This window comes from Delphinus delphis, chromosome 7 (assembly GCF_949987515.2).
Source record: "Delphinus delphis chromosome 7, mDelDel1.2, whole genome shotgun sequence".
In the NCBI taxonomy this organism is placed as follows: domain Eukaryota; kingdom Metazoa; phylum Chordata; class Mammalia; order Artiodactyla; family Delphinidae; genus Delphinus; species Delphinus delphis.
This window is the reverse complement of record NC_082689.1, coordinates 451378-473265: the sequence shown is the minus strand read 5'-3', so window position 1 is coordinate 473265 and position 21888 is coordinate 451378. Positions and strand designations below refer to the sequence as shown.

At 51.4% G+C, this 21888-nt stretch overlaps 1 protein-coding gene across 4 annotated transcripts in view; it reads right to left on the bottom strand.

Annotated features, from left to right (window-relative positions):
- Positions 1-21888, bottom strand: part of THAP4 (THAP domain containing 4) — a 41309-nt gene that overhangs the window by 217 nt on the left and 19204 nt on the right. The window contains exons 1-6 of one of the 4 annotated variants that reach the window (XM_060015764.1): positions 20676-20722; positions 18744-18806; positions 13382-13541; positions 11900-12009; positions 11099-11202; positions 107-417 (exon numbers count right to left, since the gene is read on the bottom strand). In XM_060015764.1, the coding sequence (XP_059871747.1) occupies positions 298-417; positions 11099-11202; positions 11900-12009; positions 13382-13541; positions 18744-18806; positions 20676-20679 (561 nt within the window). In that variant the 5' untranslated portion in view covers positions 20680-20722 and the 3' untranslated portion in view covers positions 107-297. Of the gene's footprint in view, positions 1-106; positions 418-11098; positions 11203-11899; positions 12010-13381; positions 13542-18743; positions 18807-20675; positions 20789-21888 lie in introns of those variants that run through there. The other 3 variants (XM_060015765.1, XM_060015762.2, XM_060015761.2) reach the window with 3 other exon arrangements.

Below are 21888 nucleotides of genomic sequence, written 5' to 3'. Positions count from 1 at the left end.
AGGAAGGAAAGGAGAGAAAGAGTCACCCCTTTTTAATTTTTTAGGGAAACGACTCTGAAAACAAATAGTCACCAGCAGATGAAAGAAACGCAGTCTACGCAAGTGATAATATTCAAAATGCTTAGCCATAAAAATAAAGGCCTTTTATTTGGTTTTTCTGTGCCATTACAGGGACACGTGGCAACACCCTTGAACCCACGGTGACCTGTGGCCACACCCACACCTGCTGCGGCGTCTGCTGAGAAGCTGAAGTGTCACCACACAGGCCAGCCCCACCGGACTCAGCTCTACCTGGGGTCATGGGGTCACCTTCTTGTAGGTGACATGCAGATGCTGAGTCATGGGCTGCGTAGTGGTTGCCATGGAGACCGTCTGTTCAAGTTTGCCTTCGGAATTCAGCCTGAATTTTCGGGTAATCTGAGCAGAACAAAACAAATACAAAACGCCTTAATTTCACCTTCCAAAGATTCAACGACCGCTGAGGTGCCACCACAGGCCACACACTCCCGCGGCAGCTGCAACATTTCACCTCAGTGTCAGGGGCTTGTGAGCCAGGCAGAGTCCCCGCCAGTGGGTGACAGACACTCGGCCGGCAGCCGTGATGGGCGTCCGGACCCCTGGCCCGTGCCGTCTCCCTGCCGCTCAGCTGTTCCCAAACGTCCGGAGGTGAGCGCGGGCGTCAGCCTCGCCGTCTGCCTAGGGGCCGGCTGTCCAGCGCGTCCCTCCCTACACAGCCTGAAATGATGCCAAATGTGTTCTCAGAAAACTCGGTACCAGCACTTCTGGAACCCCCGATTCATCAGGGCCAATTACGGCAGCTGCTTCTAACAGTAACACAGACCTGCAGCACCCGAGCCCCCGATGAGAAAACGGGTTTGCCTGGAACGTCTGTGGACAGAGGGTGAAAGCCCGAGGACTGTGGAAGCCGCCTCCAGGGGTGGCTACCTGGCGCCAGAACTGGCGGGGGTGGGGGCCCACGAGCGTCAGAACCCGTGCTGGCCAGGCCCCAGCGACCGTCGGGCAGAGAAGAGAGGAAAGCCGGATTCCAGAGCCTGTTTAAAGCAACCAGGCTACAAGGCCAAGGCCTCAGGGGGAAGGGCGTGCAGGGGAGAGACCCAGCTCAGAGCAGCTGTCCCCCCAAGGCCGGTGCTGACTCTCAGAGGCCACCCAGAGGCTGGGGAGCCGGGTGGGTGCGCCCTAACCCACGGGGCTGCGCTGCACGGGCCACCCTCTGGAACTGCTGCCCGGCGTCCAGAAGGAGGGGCCGCGGAAAACCGCCCGGCTGTTGGTCAGGACCCCCTTAGGGCCGCACCCCAGGAGTAAGAGTTCCCCAGAAACAGACTGGGAAGTCCGGTTTCAAAGTAGTGCTATCTCTGTGGACAGGACCTGCTCTTCCTGGACAAACCACCAGAAGCGCAAGAAGTGCCCTTTGGTGGGAGACGACATCAAACAGGCCTCAAGTCACCCGCGGTTTTCACGCGCGATGTCTAGAATTCAAGAAATTCAACAGAAGGGATGGAAACTAGAAGACAAAGGAAGGACATCTTCAAAACAATGAAAATAACTGTCCCCCTGGCATTCTGGTTGCAGTGAAAATACCCTTCAAAAGTGAAGGCAAAATAAAGACATTTTTAGACAAGAAATCCACAGAGAATTCACCACCAGCAGGACCCCCCGCTTCTTTACACAAAACACTAGAGGAAGTTCTTCAGGTTTTAAGGAAAATGGTGGAAGCAGAGACGCAGGAACAAAGGAAGAGCAACAGCAAGGATAAACGTATGGAAAGCCGTGCGCCACCCAAGTGCTGCGCCGAGGGCTGACTGGCATCTGCACAACCCTGCGGGGTCTACTGTGCGTGCGTCCTCACAACACGTGACAGCGGAAGCAGAGGCGGGAGGAGGACACAGAGTCAGTGTCCTACGTCCCTGCTACTCGGTGGGCTCCAGGTACCAGCCCCACCTGGGCGGCTGCTGGAAATGCAGAGTCTCAGGCTCCGCCCCAGACCCGGTGCCTCAGAATTGCCACCCTGAGCCCCAGGGACCACACCGCGTGGTGGTCTGAGCAGCCCTGTCCTAAGGTCCTTGCCACCATCCACAGGTGTCAAAGGTCAACGCGCTGTCCTCGCCACGGTAACGGCTGAGGACGGGAGAGGGCTGCAGAGGGCAGGACGGGAGGGCACAGCCCCAGATGAGGTGGACAGAGAGATAGAAAGCAGACGGGTGGCGGGCCGACATTCTCACACGTGACTTGCTTCTTCAACTCCACAGCCTTTGTTCTGGAATTTAATTGAAAAACAAACAGTCGGGGCTTCTCTGGTGGCGCAGTGGTTGAGAGTCCGCCAGCCGATGCAGGGGACACGGGTTCGTGCCCCGGTCCGGGAAGATCCCACACGCCACGGAGCGGCTGGGCCCGTGAGCCATGGCCGCTGAGCCTGTGCGTCCGGAGTCTGTGCCCCACAACGGGAGAGGCCACAACAGTGAAAGGCCCGCGTACCGCAAAAAACAAAACAAACAAACAGTCAAGGCTCTTACCCTTGAAACCACTCTGCAGAGGAAACAGAAGTGCAGTGGAGAGAAACAAAGCCCGTGTTCCCCACACCACGGGCCACGCGCTCAGCTTCCACAGGACAGCAGCCGCCTGTCCTCAGAGCCCACGGCCTGCGGGGCACCTGTTCCCCCGACACCCCACCACCGATGCAGGACGCTGGCTCTCGCCCTCATGCCAGACGCCCAGCACCACACGTGCAGGGGGAGCGCAGGCGGGGGCAAAGGAAATGCCTCCCCAGGGAACGGAAGGTGGGCCCCCCGCCCCCCGTTGAACCTTTCCACGTTAAAGGGAAGACACTGCGTGTCTCTCACACGGAGCCCGCCCGACGGGCTGAGGCTGCGGTCACACCCGAAAACCAGCACCTGAGGACTACCTGGCTTCTCGCGTAGCCTTGCATCCCCCGTCCCGCCTCCGCGATGCCGCAGGGGCTGCGGGCCACGCCACGAGGACACAGCCCATTTCACCGTGTGCTGACCCAAGGGCGGCCGCTCCCTCGCCCTTCGGCTCTGCTTCTGTGTGCCGAAGTCTGTGAACATCCGGTAACAGCCACCGGGCAGCAAGACACAGGGCAACAAAAGGAGGGAGACAGTCACGGGGGAGACCCCATGGCGGAGACGCTGGTCCCCCACGACCTCCCCAGGTCCCAGCGAGAGGGTGTGTGAGGGCTGCCCGGCCACCGGAGCGCACACTCGGGACTGTGTTCATCGAGGTGGCCTCAGCGACGACACTGCTACTGCAGCGTGTCCCCGTGCCCGGGAGTCACCTGTTAGGTTCCTCCGGGCTTGGTGGCCTCTTGGATGAAATTTCTTGTGCTAGTTTTCTCTTCAAATGAAAGTTATTCGGCAGAATTTAAAGTTGAGGCAGGTCGTAGATGACATCGCTCAGGCTCAGAACCAGACCTCCTGCGGCGCCCACGGCCTCTGCCGACGATGATCCTGAGGTCATGCCAAGTCCACCCTCAGGATGAGAATCCACCTGAACTGCAGACTGACCCTCGTTTAAACAAGTTTAAACAAGGTGGGGCTGGAAGCAACTGTTTGCCTTTAAACCCTCAAAGTGGAGCCTGTTGGGGCCACTGGGTAGAGCAGAAGCTGCAGGAGCCGCATTCTGGAGAGAAGCCTGCACAGCTGGGGCCCAGCTCCGATGGCAAAGGCAAACTCCAAGGAGCCTCTGAACACAGGGACAGAGGCCATCTTGACAACGACACGAGTTCTTACTTTAGCCAAGTGTGCTCACTTTTCCTCGACTGCACAGACCAAAGAGAAATATTACGGTAGAGAGAAACTCGATGTGAGAACTTCCTGATGTTTTAATGATTTCTTGTTCCTGTTATGTCTTGTCCCGTGGGGAAAAGGTGGAGAAGGAAAGGCCAGGAGAGAGTTAGATGGATCTGACTTTGTTTTAGGTCCTAAAATAAAAAAACCAAGAAGCCACCCATACAACCCTTGAGGCATCAAGGAGGGGGCTGAGTCATGAAGAAAGGGGATGCGTTTGATACACAAGGACATCAGGACACTGTTGGAGGACTACAGACAGTGCAGGCCTCGCGTTTCCCTCACTGACTTGCAAGAGGGAGGGGATGTAGGTACATGTACAGCTGATTCACTTCACTCACAGCAGAAACCGACACAACACGGTGAAGCAACTCCACTCCAACTCAAAAAGAAGAATTAGAACAGGTGCAGTCTGCTTGCTGCCGGCACTGGCTCCTTTCCCCTCCTTTGCACCCTGCTTTACTGAGATATAACTGACATGTAACACTGCATAGGTTTAAGCTGAAACATGATGATTTGATACATGACGATTTGATACATGTGTACATGGTGAAATGTTTACCACAATAAGGTCAGTTAATACATCCATCACCTCACAGTTACATCTTTTTCCTCTTAGCAAATTTCACTAATATAACAGAGCACTGTCAACTCTAGTGCCGCCCTGTCAACTCTAGTGCCACGCTGTCCATCTTACAGCTGGACGTTCATACCCACTGGGCAACATCTGCCCATTTCCCCCACCTGAGCCCCCCGTAACCAGCATTCTACTCTGTTTCTGTGAGTTTTCTTTCTTTTTTTTTAAATTTCACATATATTGGGTTGGCCAAAAAGTGCCTTCGGTGTTCACATAAAAATAAAAGACACATTTTTCATTTTTACCAAGAACTCTATTGAACGACGTTTTCACCCTTTTGTTCCACTACCTTCTGCCATTTTTCAGGCACCTTCATAATATCATCTTCCCAAAACTTTTTACCTTTTTGAGCAAAGAACTGTTCCAGGTGCCTTTTACAGTCTTCAAGGGAATTGAAATTTTTTCCATTAAGAGAATTTTGTGAAGACCTAAATAAATGGAAATTCGAAGGTACAATGTCTGGTGAATACGATGGATGAATCAGAACTTCCCAGCCAAGATGTAACAGTTTTTGCCTGGTCATCAAAGAAACATGCCGTTTTGCATCATCCTGATGGAAGATTATGTGCTTTCTGTTGACTAATTGTGGACACTTTTTGTTGAGTGCTGCTTTCAGTTGGTCTAACTGGCAGTAGTACTTGTTGGAATGAACCGTCTGGTTTTCCAGGAGCTCATAATAGAGGACGCCCTTCCAGTACCACCATATACACAACATCACCTTCAGACCAGCCTTTGGTGTGGTTGGTGGTGGTTTATTTCGCTTGCCCCACGATCTCTTCCATTCCACATTATTGTACAGTATCCACTTTTCATCACCTGTCACAATTTGTTTTAAAAACGGAACACTTTCATTACATTTAAGTAGAGAATCACACGTCGAAACATGGTCAAGAAGGTTTTTTTTTGCTTATGTGGAACCCAAACATCAAAGTGATTTAACATAACCAAGCTGGTGCAAACGATTTTCAACTCTTGATTTGGATATTTTGAGTATGTCGGCTGTCTCCCACATGGTATAACGTTGATTGTTCTCAACTGATGTCTCAATTTGATGGCTATCAACGTCAACTGGTCCACCTGACCGTGGAGCATCGGCCAGCGAGAAATCTCCAGCATGAAACTTTGCAAATCACTTTTGACACGTTTGATCAGTCACATCACCTTCTCCATATATGGCACAAATCCTTTTTTTTGCATTTCGGTTGCATTTTTACCTTTCTTGAAATAATAAAGCATAATATGCTCAAAATGTTGCTTTTTTCTTCCATCTTCGATATTAAAATGGCTATACAAAAATTCGCCAATTTTGATAAGTATTTACTTACTTATTTATTTATTTGGTTGTGTTGGGTCTTTGTTGCTGCGCTCGGGCTTTCCTCTAGTTGCGGTGAGCAGGGGCTACTCTTCATTGCGGTGCGTGGGCTTCTCATTGCGGTGGCTTCTCTTGTTGCAGAGCACGGGCTCTAGGCACGCAGGCTTCAGTAGTTGTAGTAAGTGGGCTCAGTAGTTGTGGCTCGCGGGCTCTAGAGCGCAGGCTCAGTAGTTGTGGCGCATGGGCTTAGTTGCTCCGCGGCATGTGGATCTTCCCAGGCCAGGTCTCGAACCTGTGTCCCCTGCATTGGCAGGCGGATTCTCAACCACTGTGCCACTAGGGAAGTCCCAATAAGTCTTTCTATAAATGCACGCTGGTATGACAGCTGTCACACACAATCTAACAAAATTGTTTTGAATGAAGTTAAAGACAACTAAGTGCTAGTAGAACCCTCTTAAGGAAAAAAATGAACGAACCTTTTGGCCAACCCAATACAAAACCACTCCAGAAGGAAGTTAAAGAAGACATACATAAATGGAAACACATCCCATGTTCATGGACTGGAAGACTTAATATCATTAAGAAACAAATACTACCCAAAGAGACCTACAGAATTAACAAAATTCAAATCAAAATGCCAATGATGCGTTTTGTAGAAATAGAAAAATCCATCCTAAAATTCATATGGAATCTCAAGGGACTCTCAACAGATTTCAAAACTTACTACAGAATGACAGTGACCAAAACAGTGTGACACTGGCATAAAAACAGATATACAGACCAATGGAACAGTTCTGAGAGCCCAGAAATAAATCCTTGCATATGTTATCAAATGATTTTCAACCAGGTTGCCAAGACCATTCAATGAGGAAAGGATGGCCTTTTCAATAAATGGTGCTGGGAAAACTGGATATCCCCTCGCAAAAGAATAAAACCGTACCCTTACCTAACATTAGTACAAAAAATGAATGAACAAAAAAAACCCTCAAAATGAATCACAGCCTTGAAGGTAAGAGCTAAAACTATAAAAACTCTTAGAAGAAAACATAGGGCAAGTGTAATGACATTGGATTTGGCAATGACTTCCTGGATACCAATTTACAGCCAATGAAGAAAAAGCAGACAAACTGTAATTCATGAAAATTAAAAACTTTTGTGCATCAAAAGATACTATTTACAGAGAAAAAATACAACCCACAGAATAAGAGAAATATTTGCAAATCATATATCTGATAAGGGATTCATAAACAGAATAACAGAGAACTCCTAAAATTCAACAACAGCAAAAACAAACAACCCAATTCAAAAATGGGCAAAGGATTTGAATAGACATTTTTACAAAAACGATATATGAATGGCCAAGAAGCACATGAAAAGTTTCTCAATATCGCTATCGTTTAGGGAAATGCAAATCAAAACTACAATGAGATACCACCTCACACCCATTAGGATGAGTGATATCCAAAAACCAGAAAACAACAAATGATGAGAATGCAGAGAAATTGGAACCCCTGTGCACTGCTGATGGGAATGTAAAATGGTGCAGGTAAAGTGGGAAGCTATGGCGGGTCCTCAAAAAATTAAAAATAAAATTAACCACGTGATCCAGCAATTCCTCTTCTGGGTATACACCCCAAAGAACTGAAAGCAGGTCTTGAAGAGATATCTGTACACCCATGTTCACAGCAGCATCATTCACAATAGCTAAAAGGTGGAAGCAACTCAGGTATCCATCGATGGATGAATGGAAAAGCAAATGTGGTCCATCCACACACTGGAATATTACTGAGCCTTAAAAAGGAGGGAAATTCTGACACAGGCTACAACATGGACGAACCTTGAGGACATTGTGCTCAGTGAAGTAAGCTAGATGCAAAAAGAAAAATAACTGTATGATTCCACTGATATGAGGTACCTAAGTAGTCAAAATCGGAGAGATGGAAAGTAGAGAAGTGGCTGCCAGGGTCAGGGGAGGAGAGGACAGGGAGCTACTGCTTAGTGGGCCTGAGTTTCCGTTCTGCAAGGTGAACGTGTTCTGGAGATGATTAACAATGTGAATATATTTAAGTGTACCCTTAAAAATGGTTAAGATAATTAACTTTTATGTATCTATTTTTCCACAATAAAAAATACTGAAGAAGAAAAAAAAGTTGGGGGTGAAATAAACTCAAAAGAAATATTGCCAGACCTATACTACAAGAAATGCCACTAACGCAGCTTCAGAATGAAGGGAAATGATACCACAGGAAACGCTATAGAAGGAGAAAAGAGCAACACAAAGAGAAACTAAGTGGGTAACTATAAGCGATTACTCCCCTGCCCCCCCCACTGTAATGTCTTCGAAAGTCAACCGATTATGTAAAGCAAAAATCCTAGTGTGAAGGTTTATAATGTATGTGGATACTTTTTACATGTAAAAGGTATGATGACACCAGCACAAAAGGAGGATAAATGCAATTCTACACAGCTGTAAGATTAACACACATGTGAAGTGGGAAATGTAACAGTGTATCACTGATTATAAACAGACTTTGATAAATTTAGCATGCATATTGTTAGCCTTAAATCAACTATTTAAAAAAAAGGATACAGTTAAGCTAATAGAAGAAATAAAACAGAATGCTAAAAATACTTAATTAACCCAAGAAAACATACTAAAGGAACAAAAGAGGAACAAAGCCAAGAAAGAAGTAAAGCAGACAGATCAAGATGGTGGACGCACAGCCACCCTTACAAATACTTACGTTAAACGTAAATGAACTAAATACTCCAATTAAAATACGGAGTTTTCTGACTAGAGAAAAAAAGCAAGACTCTATAAGAAATGTACTGTAAATATAAAGACACAATTTGAATGTGGAAAGGGTAGGAAAAAAGATAAACTGTACAAATGATAAGCATAAGAAAGCAGGTGCGGTTACATTAGTATCAGACAAAGCAGACTTCCAGGTATAGTATTACAAGCTATAAAGGACATTTCATAAATATAATACATGTATCATCTGTATGCATCTAAACTACACAGCTTCAAAGTTATGAAGCAAAGATGGAACCAAAGAAAGGAACTGAAATATCTTCAGTCATAACTGGAGATTTTAATACCTCTCAGTAATTAGATACAACCAAGAACCCCCCACCCCCAAACACGCTAGTATATAGAAAACCTGATGACATTATCAATCAGCTTGACCTAACTGGTATTTTCAGTCCATTACAGCCAACAACTGTCAAATACTTATTCATTCTGAGTGCATATGAAACATTCACCAAGTTAGATCATATACGGGGCACAAAATAACTTTCAAACAGACCACGTTCTCTGGGTTTTATAGAACTGAATTAGAAATCATAGCAAGAAAATCCTCCAATAGTTGGAAAATAAGTAACATTCTTCTAAATAATCCTGTTCAAGGAAACAAAACCATTGAAGAAATAAAATATTTTGAGCGAGGATAAAAATAATAAAAATGGGTTAAGGACTTCCCTGGTGGTGCAGTGGTTAAGAATCCACCTGCCAATGCAGGGGACACGGGTTTAATCCCTGGTCTGGGAAGATCCCACATGCCGCAGAGCAACTAAGCCCGTGCGCCACAACTACTGAGCCTGCGCTCTAGAGCCCGCGAGCCACAGCTACTGAGCCCACGTGCCGCAACTACTAAAGCCCGTGCACCTAGAGCCCGTGCTCCACAACAAGAGAACCCACCGCAAGGAGAAGTCTGCGTACTGCAACGAAGAGTAGCCCCCGCTCGCCACAACTAGAGAAAGCCCACGAGCAGCAACGAAGACCCAACGCAGCCAAAAATAAATAAAATTGTAAAAAAAGAAAGAAAGAAAATAGTGCTGGAACAACTGGATATCTATCTAGGAAAAAATGAAAGCATTTTGACTCCTACTTCACACCATACAAAACTATAAATTCCCAAATAATAAACCTTAAAGTAAAAGGAGACACTGTAAAAATTCTTGAAGAAAATGCAGGTGAAAGTGTGTGCTAGGCAAAAAATGTTAAGACAGGGCACAAAAAGCACTAACTGTAAGAGAAAAAACTGATAACAGAACTTCATCAAAAGTAAAACATTTTGTTAAAGAAATGAAATGGTAAGTTTTAAGTTGAGAGCATAGTTTTATCAACACATCTACCTGATAAAGGACTTGTGTCCAGAATATGTAACAAACTCTTACAGCTCAAAGATAAGGCAAACAAGCTGCTGGAGAAAAAGGACAAAGGATTTGAACGCTCACGTCATGAAACAAAGAATACAACGGCAAATAAGCACGTTGCAAGGATGAGCCACATCATTAGTCACTGGGAAAATGTAATTAACACCACACTGCAACGCCACCTGGTAGCCACCAGGATGGCCTAAGTTCAAGGCCCAGCCTGGGAAAGGGTGTGGGGCAGCTGGCCCTCTGTGCGCTGCTGCAGGGCAGGGGTACAGAGCGGCATCAGGAACCATAAAGCACTTAAGACTTCACCATGGAGTGTCCGAGGCCTCTATGGTCGACACCATAAAGAAACCAACTTTGGTATCTACTGAAATACACCGAACAAGGTCCGAAATCCCTGCAGCACACCCCCACGCTGCTGTGCATGGCTACCTGCGGGGTCTCTGGAGCCCATCACGTGAAAACAAAAAGGAAGAGAGACTAACGGTCTACACGTAAAAAAGGAAAGTTGTAAGAGTACAAGAAAATGGAAGAATAATTTTATCCTTTTGGAGCAGAAGACATCTTCCTGAGCCAGAGCCCAAATTCAGACGGCGTTTAGGACGAGACCCCGAGAGCAACTAGAGAAAGATGTACAGCTCGTGGGCAGAAGACATCACGAATCAGGCTAGCCTAAGCCACCGGATGGGGGCGTTGTCACAAATACAGCAGACGACAGATTAGTATCCACAGAACATAAAAAATCTCCCAGAAATCAACAAGAAAATGACACCTCGCAGAAAAACAGGCAATGACTTTGAACATCAAGTATCGGAACAAGAAATACAAACCACCAGTGAGCGCGAAGAATGCCCCCTCACTCATAAGTTAAATTTAAAACACCAATGAGATACCACCTTTTATCTAGCAGATTAAAAAAATCAGAAATCCTGAAAACACACCACACTGGTCAAGGAGCAGGGAACAAGGTCCCCGCCGTGCAATGCTGGTGGGGACATACTTGTTCAACAAACCCGAGGACAGCCAACCGCGCATGAGCAGGGATAGATAATCACGTCACGGCCTGTGTGAGCGCGAGAAAGAAGCGGGTGACCAGAGACAGCCAGGCCTCCAGGATGGAGTGCAAAGGCAGGGGTGCCGTGCGGTCCCACCCGGGCTCACCTGCTCCACGTGGGGCTCCTTGGCGAAGGAGGTCCTGGCAATGGAGTGGGACGCGATGCACAGCTCCTGCCCGTTCACCTCGCCCTCCTCCACCTCCACGATGCCTGCAAGGGACACCGTCAGCCCACGCAGCCTGCCCGGGGCTCCCGGCTGCCCTGCGCTCACCACCCTCCTCTGCAGTCAAGGGCTCAACCAATCTGAACGCCGCAGCCATCGAGGCAATAACTGCCCAGGCACCTGCGATGGCCCCCAGGTACCAAGAGGGAGAAGACACAACTCCTCCTGCAACTCCTGGAGTGGGTCCGTCCCACTCCCCCCAGCGATCTGACAGGAGGGACTGTCCACCTGCTGCCAGGAAGTGAGCGCGCACTTGAGCCAGTGAGCGAGGTTAAGGGTCACGTAGGTGGGTGTTGAGTAATTTCGAATTCATGAACCTGGTTTACTATTTTAGGATGAATTCCCCCTGGGGGCAAAGCAAACTTCCAGACATAGCTTTTGCTCCCTGGTCTAGGTACCCCCAGAGCCCCACCTGCATGGGAAGCTGAGAGACAGCACAGATGTGAGCGCAGAGGGCCGGAGATGAAGCTGGCCTGTTCCCACAGAGCCACGCCCGCAGCCCCCCGCCTGCCGGCCCCCCACTCTCCAGCTCCCCGAGCCGTCCAAAGGCCCGACACTGTCCACCGTGAAACGCACCCACGGGGCCACATCTGCGGTCACACAGAAATCGGGGGGCAGATGTCACCCCACCTGCTTGCAGCACGCAGGGCGCGTGGGTGCAAGGCAGGCCGGCAAGGGGAGTACCTGTGTTCTGGGCGCTGACGAAGGCCACCTTGTTGGTGTCGGGCTCCAGGCGGATGAAGCCACACTCCCTGTGCATGGGCTTGTGGGTGTCCGGATGGAAGGCGTTGAACCTGGACAGGTAATGTGACAGGTGAAGCCCAGGTACCCAGTGCCCACCAGAGCACATGCCAGACTTTGCGGCCCGCCCCCTCCTCACTTGGCAAGCGTCCAACCCACTGAACGTGAAGCACTACCTGGAAACACAGTCACGTGTGAAGGACGCCGTGCGGAGACACGGGAGACAACAGGTGTGGGCACCCCCGCTCCCCCATCTCTCCTCCCCACCCGTCCTCCCACCAAGGCCTTTTCAGCCCCAGCACCGCACACACTTCTCAGCCTAAGCCCTCCACCAACAAAGTAAAGTCCCACCCAATGCCAGGCCTTCCCTCTTCTGAGCTATTATCTTGCTTAGGAGTCCAGTTAATTCACAGGGTAGGAGAACAGGCGAGGAGTCAGCGTCTTATCGCGCCGCCACCACTGCAAATTCACGGTGGTGAGTAAGAGCTGCACCTTGACCTGAGAGCACCGACTCGCAACTTCAACACCAACGCTTACAGCCTCACCAGCACGACGTGTGGGGATCTACTGCTACCACGGATGAACTTCTGACAGGCTGGTGTTGTGGCTACGGCTCACACGCCCTCTTGAGACCACAAGCCCTCACTGAGAAATACCATCTACTACATACACACAGACCACGACACTGACCAAAATACGTATTTTCTACTCTCGTTTTTCTTTAACGTTAGTCGCAAAACTGAGTGACCAGCATTAAAAGAAAATTAATTAATGCTAGTCATAAATGTCTCTAACGGGTTACAGCTCATAGTTTAAAAAGACTGCTTTCTATTAAAGGTTATTCTGCATGACCCAGAATTTCCACCTTTTGTTTATGTGCAGGATATTCTTTCCCTTCACCCATTCAGTCAAGAATCATGCAAAAAGGTACGAGACAATATATCCTCCGCCCCCTCCCTACCAACCCACGGCCCGGGGTGCTCCCCACCTAGCCACCCTGCACTGCGACCTGCTTCCTCAGGAGTGGCAGGGAAGCGCTTTGCTGCACGCTAAGAATCTGAGAACCACGAGACACCAGCTTCTCTGAGCCCTCGGCTGGCTCAGGGGTAGGACTAAATGAAAGCCGGGCCCCTATCTTCAGTCATCTTGGGGTGGCTGACTTCCACACAGGCATACTGCAGGAGATGAAGGACTTAATTGAACACACACACTTATCTCCACGTTTGGACTACCGAGCCTGAGACTCTGCGGTCACCTTCACATTGTCTAAAACACAAGAAGGTACCATTTCCACCCAGCGTGCGTCTCAGGTGCCAGGGCAGGAAGAGGGCACCTTTCTGAAACAGACCACCAGGTGCCCTCTGTACCTTCCCACCTGGCGTTCACCTGTCTCATCTCAGAGAGCAGAGCGGCGGGCGGACTCACGAGAAGTTCAGCATGGGCTGGCCCACGTGCGAGATGTGCACCTCCTCCAGGTACTGGAAGGGCTGCAGGGTCGGGAAGGTCCCAGCTCCCGGCGGGTCTGACAGCCATGTGCCCAGCATCCAGGACAGCGGCTCCAGCACAGGGTTCATTCTGGGGGCCTCTGAGGACAGAAGGAGAGAGTGTCAGCGGCTGCTGCCAGTGGTCCCTGCGGGGCTTTGTGCGGAGACTCACACTCCGCACTGGGGAGGCTCCAGTCACTACAGCTCACCCTGCGGGGCCCTGAACACGCCACCAGCCACCTGTCAAGAGGGGGAGAAAAAGGCCAAGCAATTAGCAAACGTCATCTTGCCAGATGCAGCTCTGGAGCCCGGCAGCACCTCGACAGAGAAGAGAAGGAGAGGGCCCGGAGGGCAAGGAGAGGCCAGAGGCCGCGGGGCCTCCGAGGAGGGCTGGGGAAGCGGCAACACCAGGCCCCACGCTAGGTGAGCGTGCCCGGGCACGGCGGCCTGGCGATGGAGGTAAAGGGCAGAAGGAAGCTCGTGGGGAGCGGAGCGGAGGGCTTTGGGGCCAGTGAGACGTGAAGAGAGCACCCCGCGGGCAAGACGCGACTGGACTCAGTTTCCCGGGAGAAGCCAAGGGTCTGCACCAGCAGCTCCCGTGGGCCTCCTTTAGACCATTACCCAGAGGGAAAGGACCCTCAAAAGGACCCACCGTCACTGAAGAGGGACGACAGCAAGGCCTTGAATGGGGAGGAGCCAGGTGGAAAGGCCCCAGCGACAGGACCGTGACCGCACCCACTGCCAGCGGCTCCCAGGCAGCTAGCCCAGCCCCACACCCCACTCCTACCCGCCAGCAGTCAGGGGATGGAGCCTGGCTAAGGACCACGTGCTGCTGAGCGGCTTTTCAGAAATGGGCTCACGCGATCCTCACGCCTGCCGTGTTCGGTGGACTCACCCTGAGACCACGGGAAGGCGGGGTTGGAGCCCGCACCTGGCCCGCCGGGGGCACAGGGACAGGTGGTCTGGGTCCCAGATGCAGTCAAATGCTCCTCCCGGTATGCCTGCTTCCCACGCCTTGTCACGCCTCAAACCCAAGTGCTTTCAGGCAAACAGTGCAAGTGATACCAAGCAAAAGCAGGAGAGGAGAGGCCGGCGTCAGCTGAGCCGCGTGGGAAGAGGAGAGAGGCCGGCGTCAGCTGAGCCGCGTGCGAGGCTACACTACGTTCTTTTCTTGGCTGCATGATAGGGCTTGCGGGATCTTCGTTTCCCTACCAGGAGTCGAACCCGGGGCCCCGGCAGTGGAAGCACGGAGTCCTAACCACTGGACCGTCAGGGAATTCCCAAGGCCACACTACTGATTTCTGGGTTCTATCAACAAGCTCCAAAATGCCAGAGCAAAGGAACCCGCTCCCCAGTCACACACACCAAGGGGACGGGAGTTCCGGAAGCATCTCGGCCTCTAAAATCACACAACCTTCGACTAGATTGAAAGCAGTCTGGGAGTATGACACCCAGGGGAAAAGGAGCTCGAAGGGCTCTGGTGGTGGAGAAGCGACAGACAGCATCTAAGAAGCGCTGGGGACCACGGAGGAGGGCCAAGCTCCCGGCCAGGCCTGGGCATGCAGCGCGAACCAGAGGGTGGGGAACAGGGACTCACACCTCTGACTTCTGAGCCTCATGAGGCATAAAATGGGCAGGCTTTGGGGGGTGGGGCGGGGTGAAACTCCCTTTCTTTTCCAACCTGGCTATCTCTTCTGGTGCTTCCTTTTCAAACTGCCGGTGGAAAGTTAGAAAGCGAGGATGGCAACACTGCAGCTTTGACTGATCAAACCTTCATCGTTAGACAGCAAGAGAAATTGAAATCAGGCTTCTAGTTACAATCTTTGATGGAAGTAAAGAATAGAGCTTCAGAATCCAGTCTGGGCTCCAGCAGACCCTGCTGCTGCTGACTCTCGGGGACGCGTGGCTCATTCATTCATCTGTGCCACGTGCCACACGATCGTCCAGGGAGAGGGGCCCAGCAGCCAGCGGACGGGAGACAGACACTCGTCCCGGAGAGGGGAGCCGGCTGGACACAAGGATAAGTAGAAGGGGCGGAACCTCCCAGACACGAGGTGATGAGCCAGAAAGGGACTTGGGGGCTGTGGGGACCTTGTGCCATCTTACTAAGCGGGGCAAGTTTGGACCCTGGTGGGCGGGGAGCAGAGCCCGCGCTGGGGACCGGAGCCGGCCGCTGCTCGGGAGGGTGGACCAGGCGGACAAGCTGCAGACACAAGGCGGGCTGGCCTTGCTGGGCAGGAACAGGCAGCCAGTGTGGCTGGGGAGGGCTGGCTGGGAGAGCCGTGTCAGCCCCTGGAAGGGCTCCGGCCTTGACTCTGGGCAGAGCCTGGAGGTCTGAGCAGAAGGGCTGAGGCCTCTGGCTGCAGGAAGCAGCTGGTGGCAGAGGAGGGTGGCCCCCGCGGCCGCCAGGGAGGCGGCAGGAAGGGCAGGAAGCCACGACCAGGCGGCAATCCTGCCCTCGGAGCACCCGAGAGAGACGGAAACACGCCCCCTCGAGACCTGAACACGAGGCTTATCTGGGACACCCCAAATGTCCTCGTGGGGATCCCTCGTGGGGATCAAAAGATCACGCAGACACAGAGTACAACTTGGACACAAAAAGTAGGGAAGCTCTAGATGAGGACGACCTTGAAAACGCACGTGGAGAGAGGGAAGGTGGACGCTGAAGGCCACTCGGTGCACGACCCGATTTGTAGGAAATGCCAGAAGGGCAGGTCCACAGAGAAAGCAGAGCAGCGTTCTGCGCAGCAACACGGGTGGCAGGCTCCCCAGGGACGCGGGGAGGGAACGCGGATCCGAGGATCCTGAGGCCACCAGAGCCCTCCCTGCCGTCCAGGTACAGGCTGGGCCGTCCAACACTGAACCTGTGAAAGGTGGCTGGTCCGCTGAAACACGCTCTAAGTGTAAGACACACGCTGAATTTCAAAAACTCAGTCCAAAAAAAGGAACTTCACGTAAATCAGCAATAATAATGTTTTATATAATATTGAGTTAAATAATTTACTAAAGTTAACTTCACTTGTTTCTCTTTACCTTTTTAATACGTTTAGTAGAATATTTAAAATTAGGTAGGAACTCGGGCCACATTCCTGTTGAGAGCACTGGAAAGGCCAGTTTTCAACACTCACGGAATGCTGTCCTGTGAGTTCCCCCCGAGGGTGTTCCTAGAAGACAGACTTCACCAAAAGGCGATGAGAGATGATGGCAGAGGAGTTGCAGTAAGTCCTGAACATGTTCCACGGGACAGCAGACGTGAGCGCTGGGCATGGGTGGTGGGTGCCCCAGCCGCGCACAGAAACCACAGGCGGAGCGGGAGCCCGGGGAGCAGGGCAGGTCTGCTGGTCCCTCACAGAGGGTCCGTGGCCCCCAGGCTGCCCAACCAGGAACAGGCCATGTGGGAAAGATTTACTTTAAAAACAAAACCCAGCAGGCACACTATAAAGCACTAAGACAGAACTAACACCAAACACACCTGAAGTCACATGTTAAAAGAAAAAGCTCTTCAGAATGAATCACAAAGCAAGATCCTCAACACTTGCTGTAAACAAGAGATGCACCTAAAATAATGTGGAAAAGCATCAGAAGGTGGGGCAAAGGCAAGCAGCAGGAAATCAGGCGTCATGACCCTAAAATCAGGTAAAGTGAAGTTCAAGCCAAGATGCATTCAAGCAGACAGGGAACAGCCTCTCAGAACGCTAAGGGCGCAGGTCACCGCGGAGATTATCTGTGAATACGCACGCACCAAACGTGGCAGCAATGTTTATAAAGCAGAAATTACTGAAGACGCTCAGATGTTGACAGAAAGAAACCAAAGGAAATCTCCATTCATGTCTACGTTCAAGTGAATAATATTCAAATAACGAAATAGAAAGCCTATACAATATAATCAATGAGGTGGTTCTGACATACACTGAACTTGGTAGCTTAAAACTAAAGAATACTCCTTCAGGTTCCTCTGAAAGACTCATGAAGACTTACCTTATAAGGGGTCAGAGAAAACCTGTAAGTTTCAAAACTAAAAAGAGTTCCCACCATACTGTCTGATCACAATGCGAGACTAGAAATTAAAATAGTACAGATATTCCTTAAAAACATGCCACGAAAAGAGATGCCAGACACAAAAACGTACACATTCCATGACTCCACTTGTAAGAACGTTTAGATCAGGCCCGCAGATCTATGGGAGGGGAGTCAGAAGGCACAAAAGAGCCTGAGGGTGCTGGCTGAAGGGTCTGCACCCGTCAAACCTCATCCAGGGGACACCTAAGCTGTCTCACTCATGTAAATGCTACCTCAGTAGAAACATTAGGAGCTGAAACTTCCACGAAACAAACAAGCATCAAAAGAAAGCAAAGGGCTTCTCTGGTGGCGCAGTGGTTGAGAGTCCGCCTGCCGATGCAGGGGACACGGGTTCGTGCCCCGGTCCCGGAAGATCCCACATGCCGCGGAGCGGCTGGGCCCACGAGCCATGGCCGCTGAGCCTGCACGTCCGGAGCCTGTTCTCCGCGACAGGAGAGGCCACAGCAGTGAGAGGCCCGTGTATCGCAAAAAAAAAAAAAAGAAAAAAAGAAAGCAGAGACGCCCGCCTTTCCCTGGCCTGCCGGCTGTGCGACAGCAGCACGGGGCGGCCTCGCCTCCTGGGTCTCGGGTCCCTGCAGGGGGACTGCTGCCCCACAAGGACGGGCTCTCCGTTGCAGGTATTCTGGTATTTTAAGAGAAACCAGAAATGTTGACTTTGGGGGTAAAATATCGCGATTTCTAAACATGTTCAAATTAAAACAAGACCAGGCTGTGGGGAGTCCCAGCCCCTCGTCCCCAGTGGTCCCGGTCCATGAGCTGTCACAGCCTTGTCCTCACGACACAGGGCTTGTGGAGGGCCCGGCGCTCCCCTGGCCCCAGGGTCAGGGCCCGTGTGTGCCCCCCTCGCGGCCTCTCGTCCCTTCTCTCTTCCAGCCCGAGTGAGAGGCTGGTGACACCAGCGACCCCCCTGCAACCTGAACCAATGGCTTCCAGAGTGTCAAGGGACATTGCAGCTGCCCTCAGCTGGGTTTCTAAGTGAGGAAGTAGGTTTTTGCACTGTCTGAGATGCACAGGGAGCTGTTCTGTACACAGGGACGCTGCCTATGTACGGACAGGCCCACTGCCCTGATGTCAACACGAAACCAGCAGCCTGAACAGTGCAGGAGGAACAGCCACAGGACCTGCTGGGAGAGGCCTGTAAGGACGCGGTTGTAGCGGTCCACGAGCAGGAGAGCACAGCCGGTCCAGCGGGAGAACGGGGCTGCAGAGCCTGCGAAGTCTACCTGCAGGGATGCTCCGTGGCCCCCAGCCCCCAGGGGCCCAGGGACTCGCCGCAACACTGGCACCTGGAAGGGAGGCAGAGCAAAGACGGATTAAAGATGGACCTGGGGAGTCTCCACTGCACCCTCGTTTGCTAGGAGGCAAGAGAAGATGTTTTTATAAGAAACTCCAGCAAGATGAAGGAACTGCCTCAGGGACCCGGAGACGAGACAGGAGGAGCACAGGTGGAAAAGGGCTCCACGGAGGGTCCTCTGAAGGGACAAGAGCCCAGCTGCTCTCAAATGGGTAGGACGGGGCATGGGGGCGGCTGGCTGACATACGCAGAGCCCAGCTGGTCCCGGGAGAGTTGGGCTGGTGGGCCTGAGGCGGGCCTGGACCACGCGGTTTACACCTGCAGGGTCGTGGGACAAGATGGCAGGGCTGGCCGGCGGCCCACCTAAACTGGTCCCGCCTGCCCTCCTCGCTCCGGGGTAGCGGCCCCGGGCCGGGTCTGAGTGAAGGCTACCACCCACCAGGCTCAGGCAGGGGAGGAGCTGGGCGTGCAAACTACAGCCAGGTGAGGCGAAAGGTGGGGCTGACCAGTCCCGGGGATGGGGACCAGGGAGGTGGCCACGGGGACTGAGGGTGGAAGTCAGACACCTGGAGGAGAGTCGCCAAAACCAGAAAATGGCAAGTGAGGCTTAAGATGCGACGTAGGTTAGGGAGTGAATGAGGACAGAAGGTGGGGGAGGCGAGGGGAGAAGTCCAGGTACGGCCGGCGTCCTGGGGGGTTGGCACTATCAGGGCGGCGGTGTGGGCCACACGAGCCAAGGTGGACACTGCCACCAGCACAGGTCAGAAGCACCAAAGAGGCACTCAGCCGGGCACAGGCGCCTGGACAGAGGGTGGCAGGGTGTTTCGGGAAGAGCAGGCGGGGTGGGGTGAGAGCTTAGGGCCTCGCTCCCCGCCTCCAGGAGATTCAGCCCCACATGTGCTCATCAGCAGACTCGGCAGGGCCGGATGGTGCACACGAGGCCACGTGGAGCCTTCCCGAGCCGAGGTTCCTTGAGTCCTCGGGAAACAGAACCCCTCGCCTAGGTGTCGGCTGTCACTGAGCACGGAGCTCACATGTGATGAACACTGTCATCACACTAAGAAAGTGGAAGGGGCAGCAGTGTGTTTATAAGGCTGTATATTTAAAAAGACTAGAAAATTCTAAGATGACTCTTCTTTTAAAAGCCAGAAGAAACACTGTGAATAGAAATGGAGTGCTTGCTTGGAAAGGAAGGAGCACGCTGTTAAATAAATGTCAGGGGACTCCTGGTGCGGCCCCAGCGCATGGTTACAACCCAGAAGGTCTGACACCTGGCCCTGTGCCGAGAAACACTTCAGATCCAGTCCTCCTGGCTTGCTGTCACTTGCTCTTAATCGTAATGAATTTCAGTGTGGACAAGGACAGCAGTCAACGTTGGGTGTGGGCAGGTCCCCGAAGGCTGGCTGCCTCGCCCTGCCCCCACCCCAAGCTGCCACCGCTGGGGAGCCACTGTCAGCTCCTTGTTTGCACTGAAGTGTTGCGGTGCAGAAAGACCAACAGGATTCTTCTAAAATCCAAATGTCAAGTGACATGAGCCTATACATATGCCAGAATCCATCCAACTATATCCTTAAGATTTGTGTATTTAGCTCTATATAAGTTATACTTTGTTAGAGAAACAAAAATAAAATGAATTTAAAAGTCAAACAAATGAGAAGTATAATAAATAGGAAATCTAGCCTACTTGCCCCTTTCAACCTCTTCAAATAAACCAGACAGGCTTTTCTATGCATTTCTTTTCCTGATTTCATTTTTCTTTTATTAAGATCTCAACCAAAATGCAAAAACAAAAATTTAAATTTTCTCCAAGAAATTTAAATTTTCATTTTTTTTTGGCTCAAGACAGTGAAAGCAGGCTTACCCATCCCTAAGTTTTCTACCCTCCGGACACCGTCAAGGTTCTTCAAGGTTGTTTTCTGCCAATACACGGGAAATGTTTGCACCTGGCTGTTAGCAGCTCGGCAGGAAGTGACTGCCAAACCTGAAGGATGCATTCTGGGAACTGTAGTTCCACGATAAAAGGGGATTCCTCAGGAGAAAGTGGAAGACAAGGACAGACCAGAGATGACCAAATCTTAGAGCTGAGAGGGGCTTTGGAGGTCAAGGTGAATTTATGAAAGTCAGACAGGCCAGAGGGGCGAACCGCATGGAGCAGAGTGAGGACTGGGGCCTACACCCTCTGCTGCTCCCACTGACGGCCAGAGGGGACTGCCCCGTTCAACAGGGAAAGCACGTGGGCCAAGCACGCAGCAAAGGCTCTTTCTGGAACACGCACTGTGGAAACTCCTGCCGCGTCCCCTTCTGTGTCTCCTGGCAAATGTGTCAGCAGACAGGCCCAGGACCCCCAGGGCAGGAAATGAGCACACCCGTCCATTGGGACCTAGGGACGGACGTCTTCCTGGTGCCACCCACGCCCACATCGCTTTGTGTTGATGCCAGCGTTCCCGCCAGGGCACAGAGAAAATGACGCCAACTGCACACACATAGGGTGCAGAGCCCAGGTGGCCCAGCCGGCGCTGGCTGTCCCAGGCAGAGAGGGCATACACGCGGCACACATGGTCCGGCTGGTTCCCACTGAACGGGCACCCCAGGGGAAGCTGTTCTTTTAAAATGATGGCAAGGCCCTCACCTCATCACCCAGGAAATGGAAAGGCACCCATGCACACAGGGGGGAAAAGGAAATGACAGAAAATTGAGCATATTTTCTATAAAATACAAAAGACATAAAAAGAGGCCAAATTATTATTTGCGGATAAATGTTATGGTTGGTTATCTAGTTAATCCAAAAGTCTCAACTGAGAAACTATTCGAATTAATAAGTGAATTTGTTAAGGTGGCAGTTACTAAAATGGGCAGCTTTCCCGCAAATTAAACTCAACAGGGGAGGGGCCATCTTCCACTCTGACACGTAGAGCTTAGAAGTCATAACTCCTGTCTTTACAAGAAAAACACTGAAAGAACTGAAAATTAATGACTGTCCTTGGACCCATCAGAGAAGTGCGGCCACAGATGTCTCCCCCAAACCTGCAGAAATGTGCTCACCTGGAGCAGAAGCTGGCAGGAACCCTGGACCA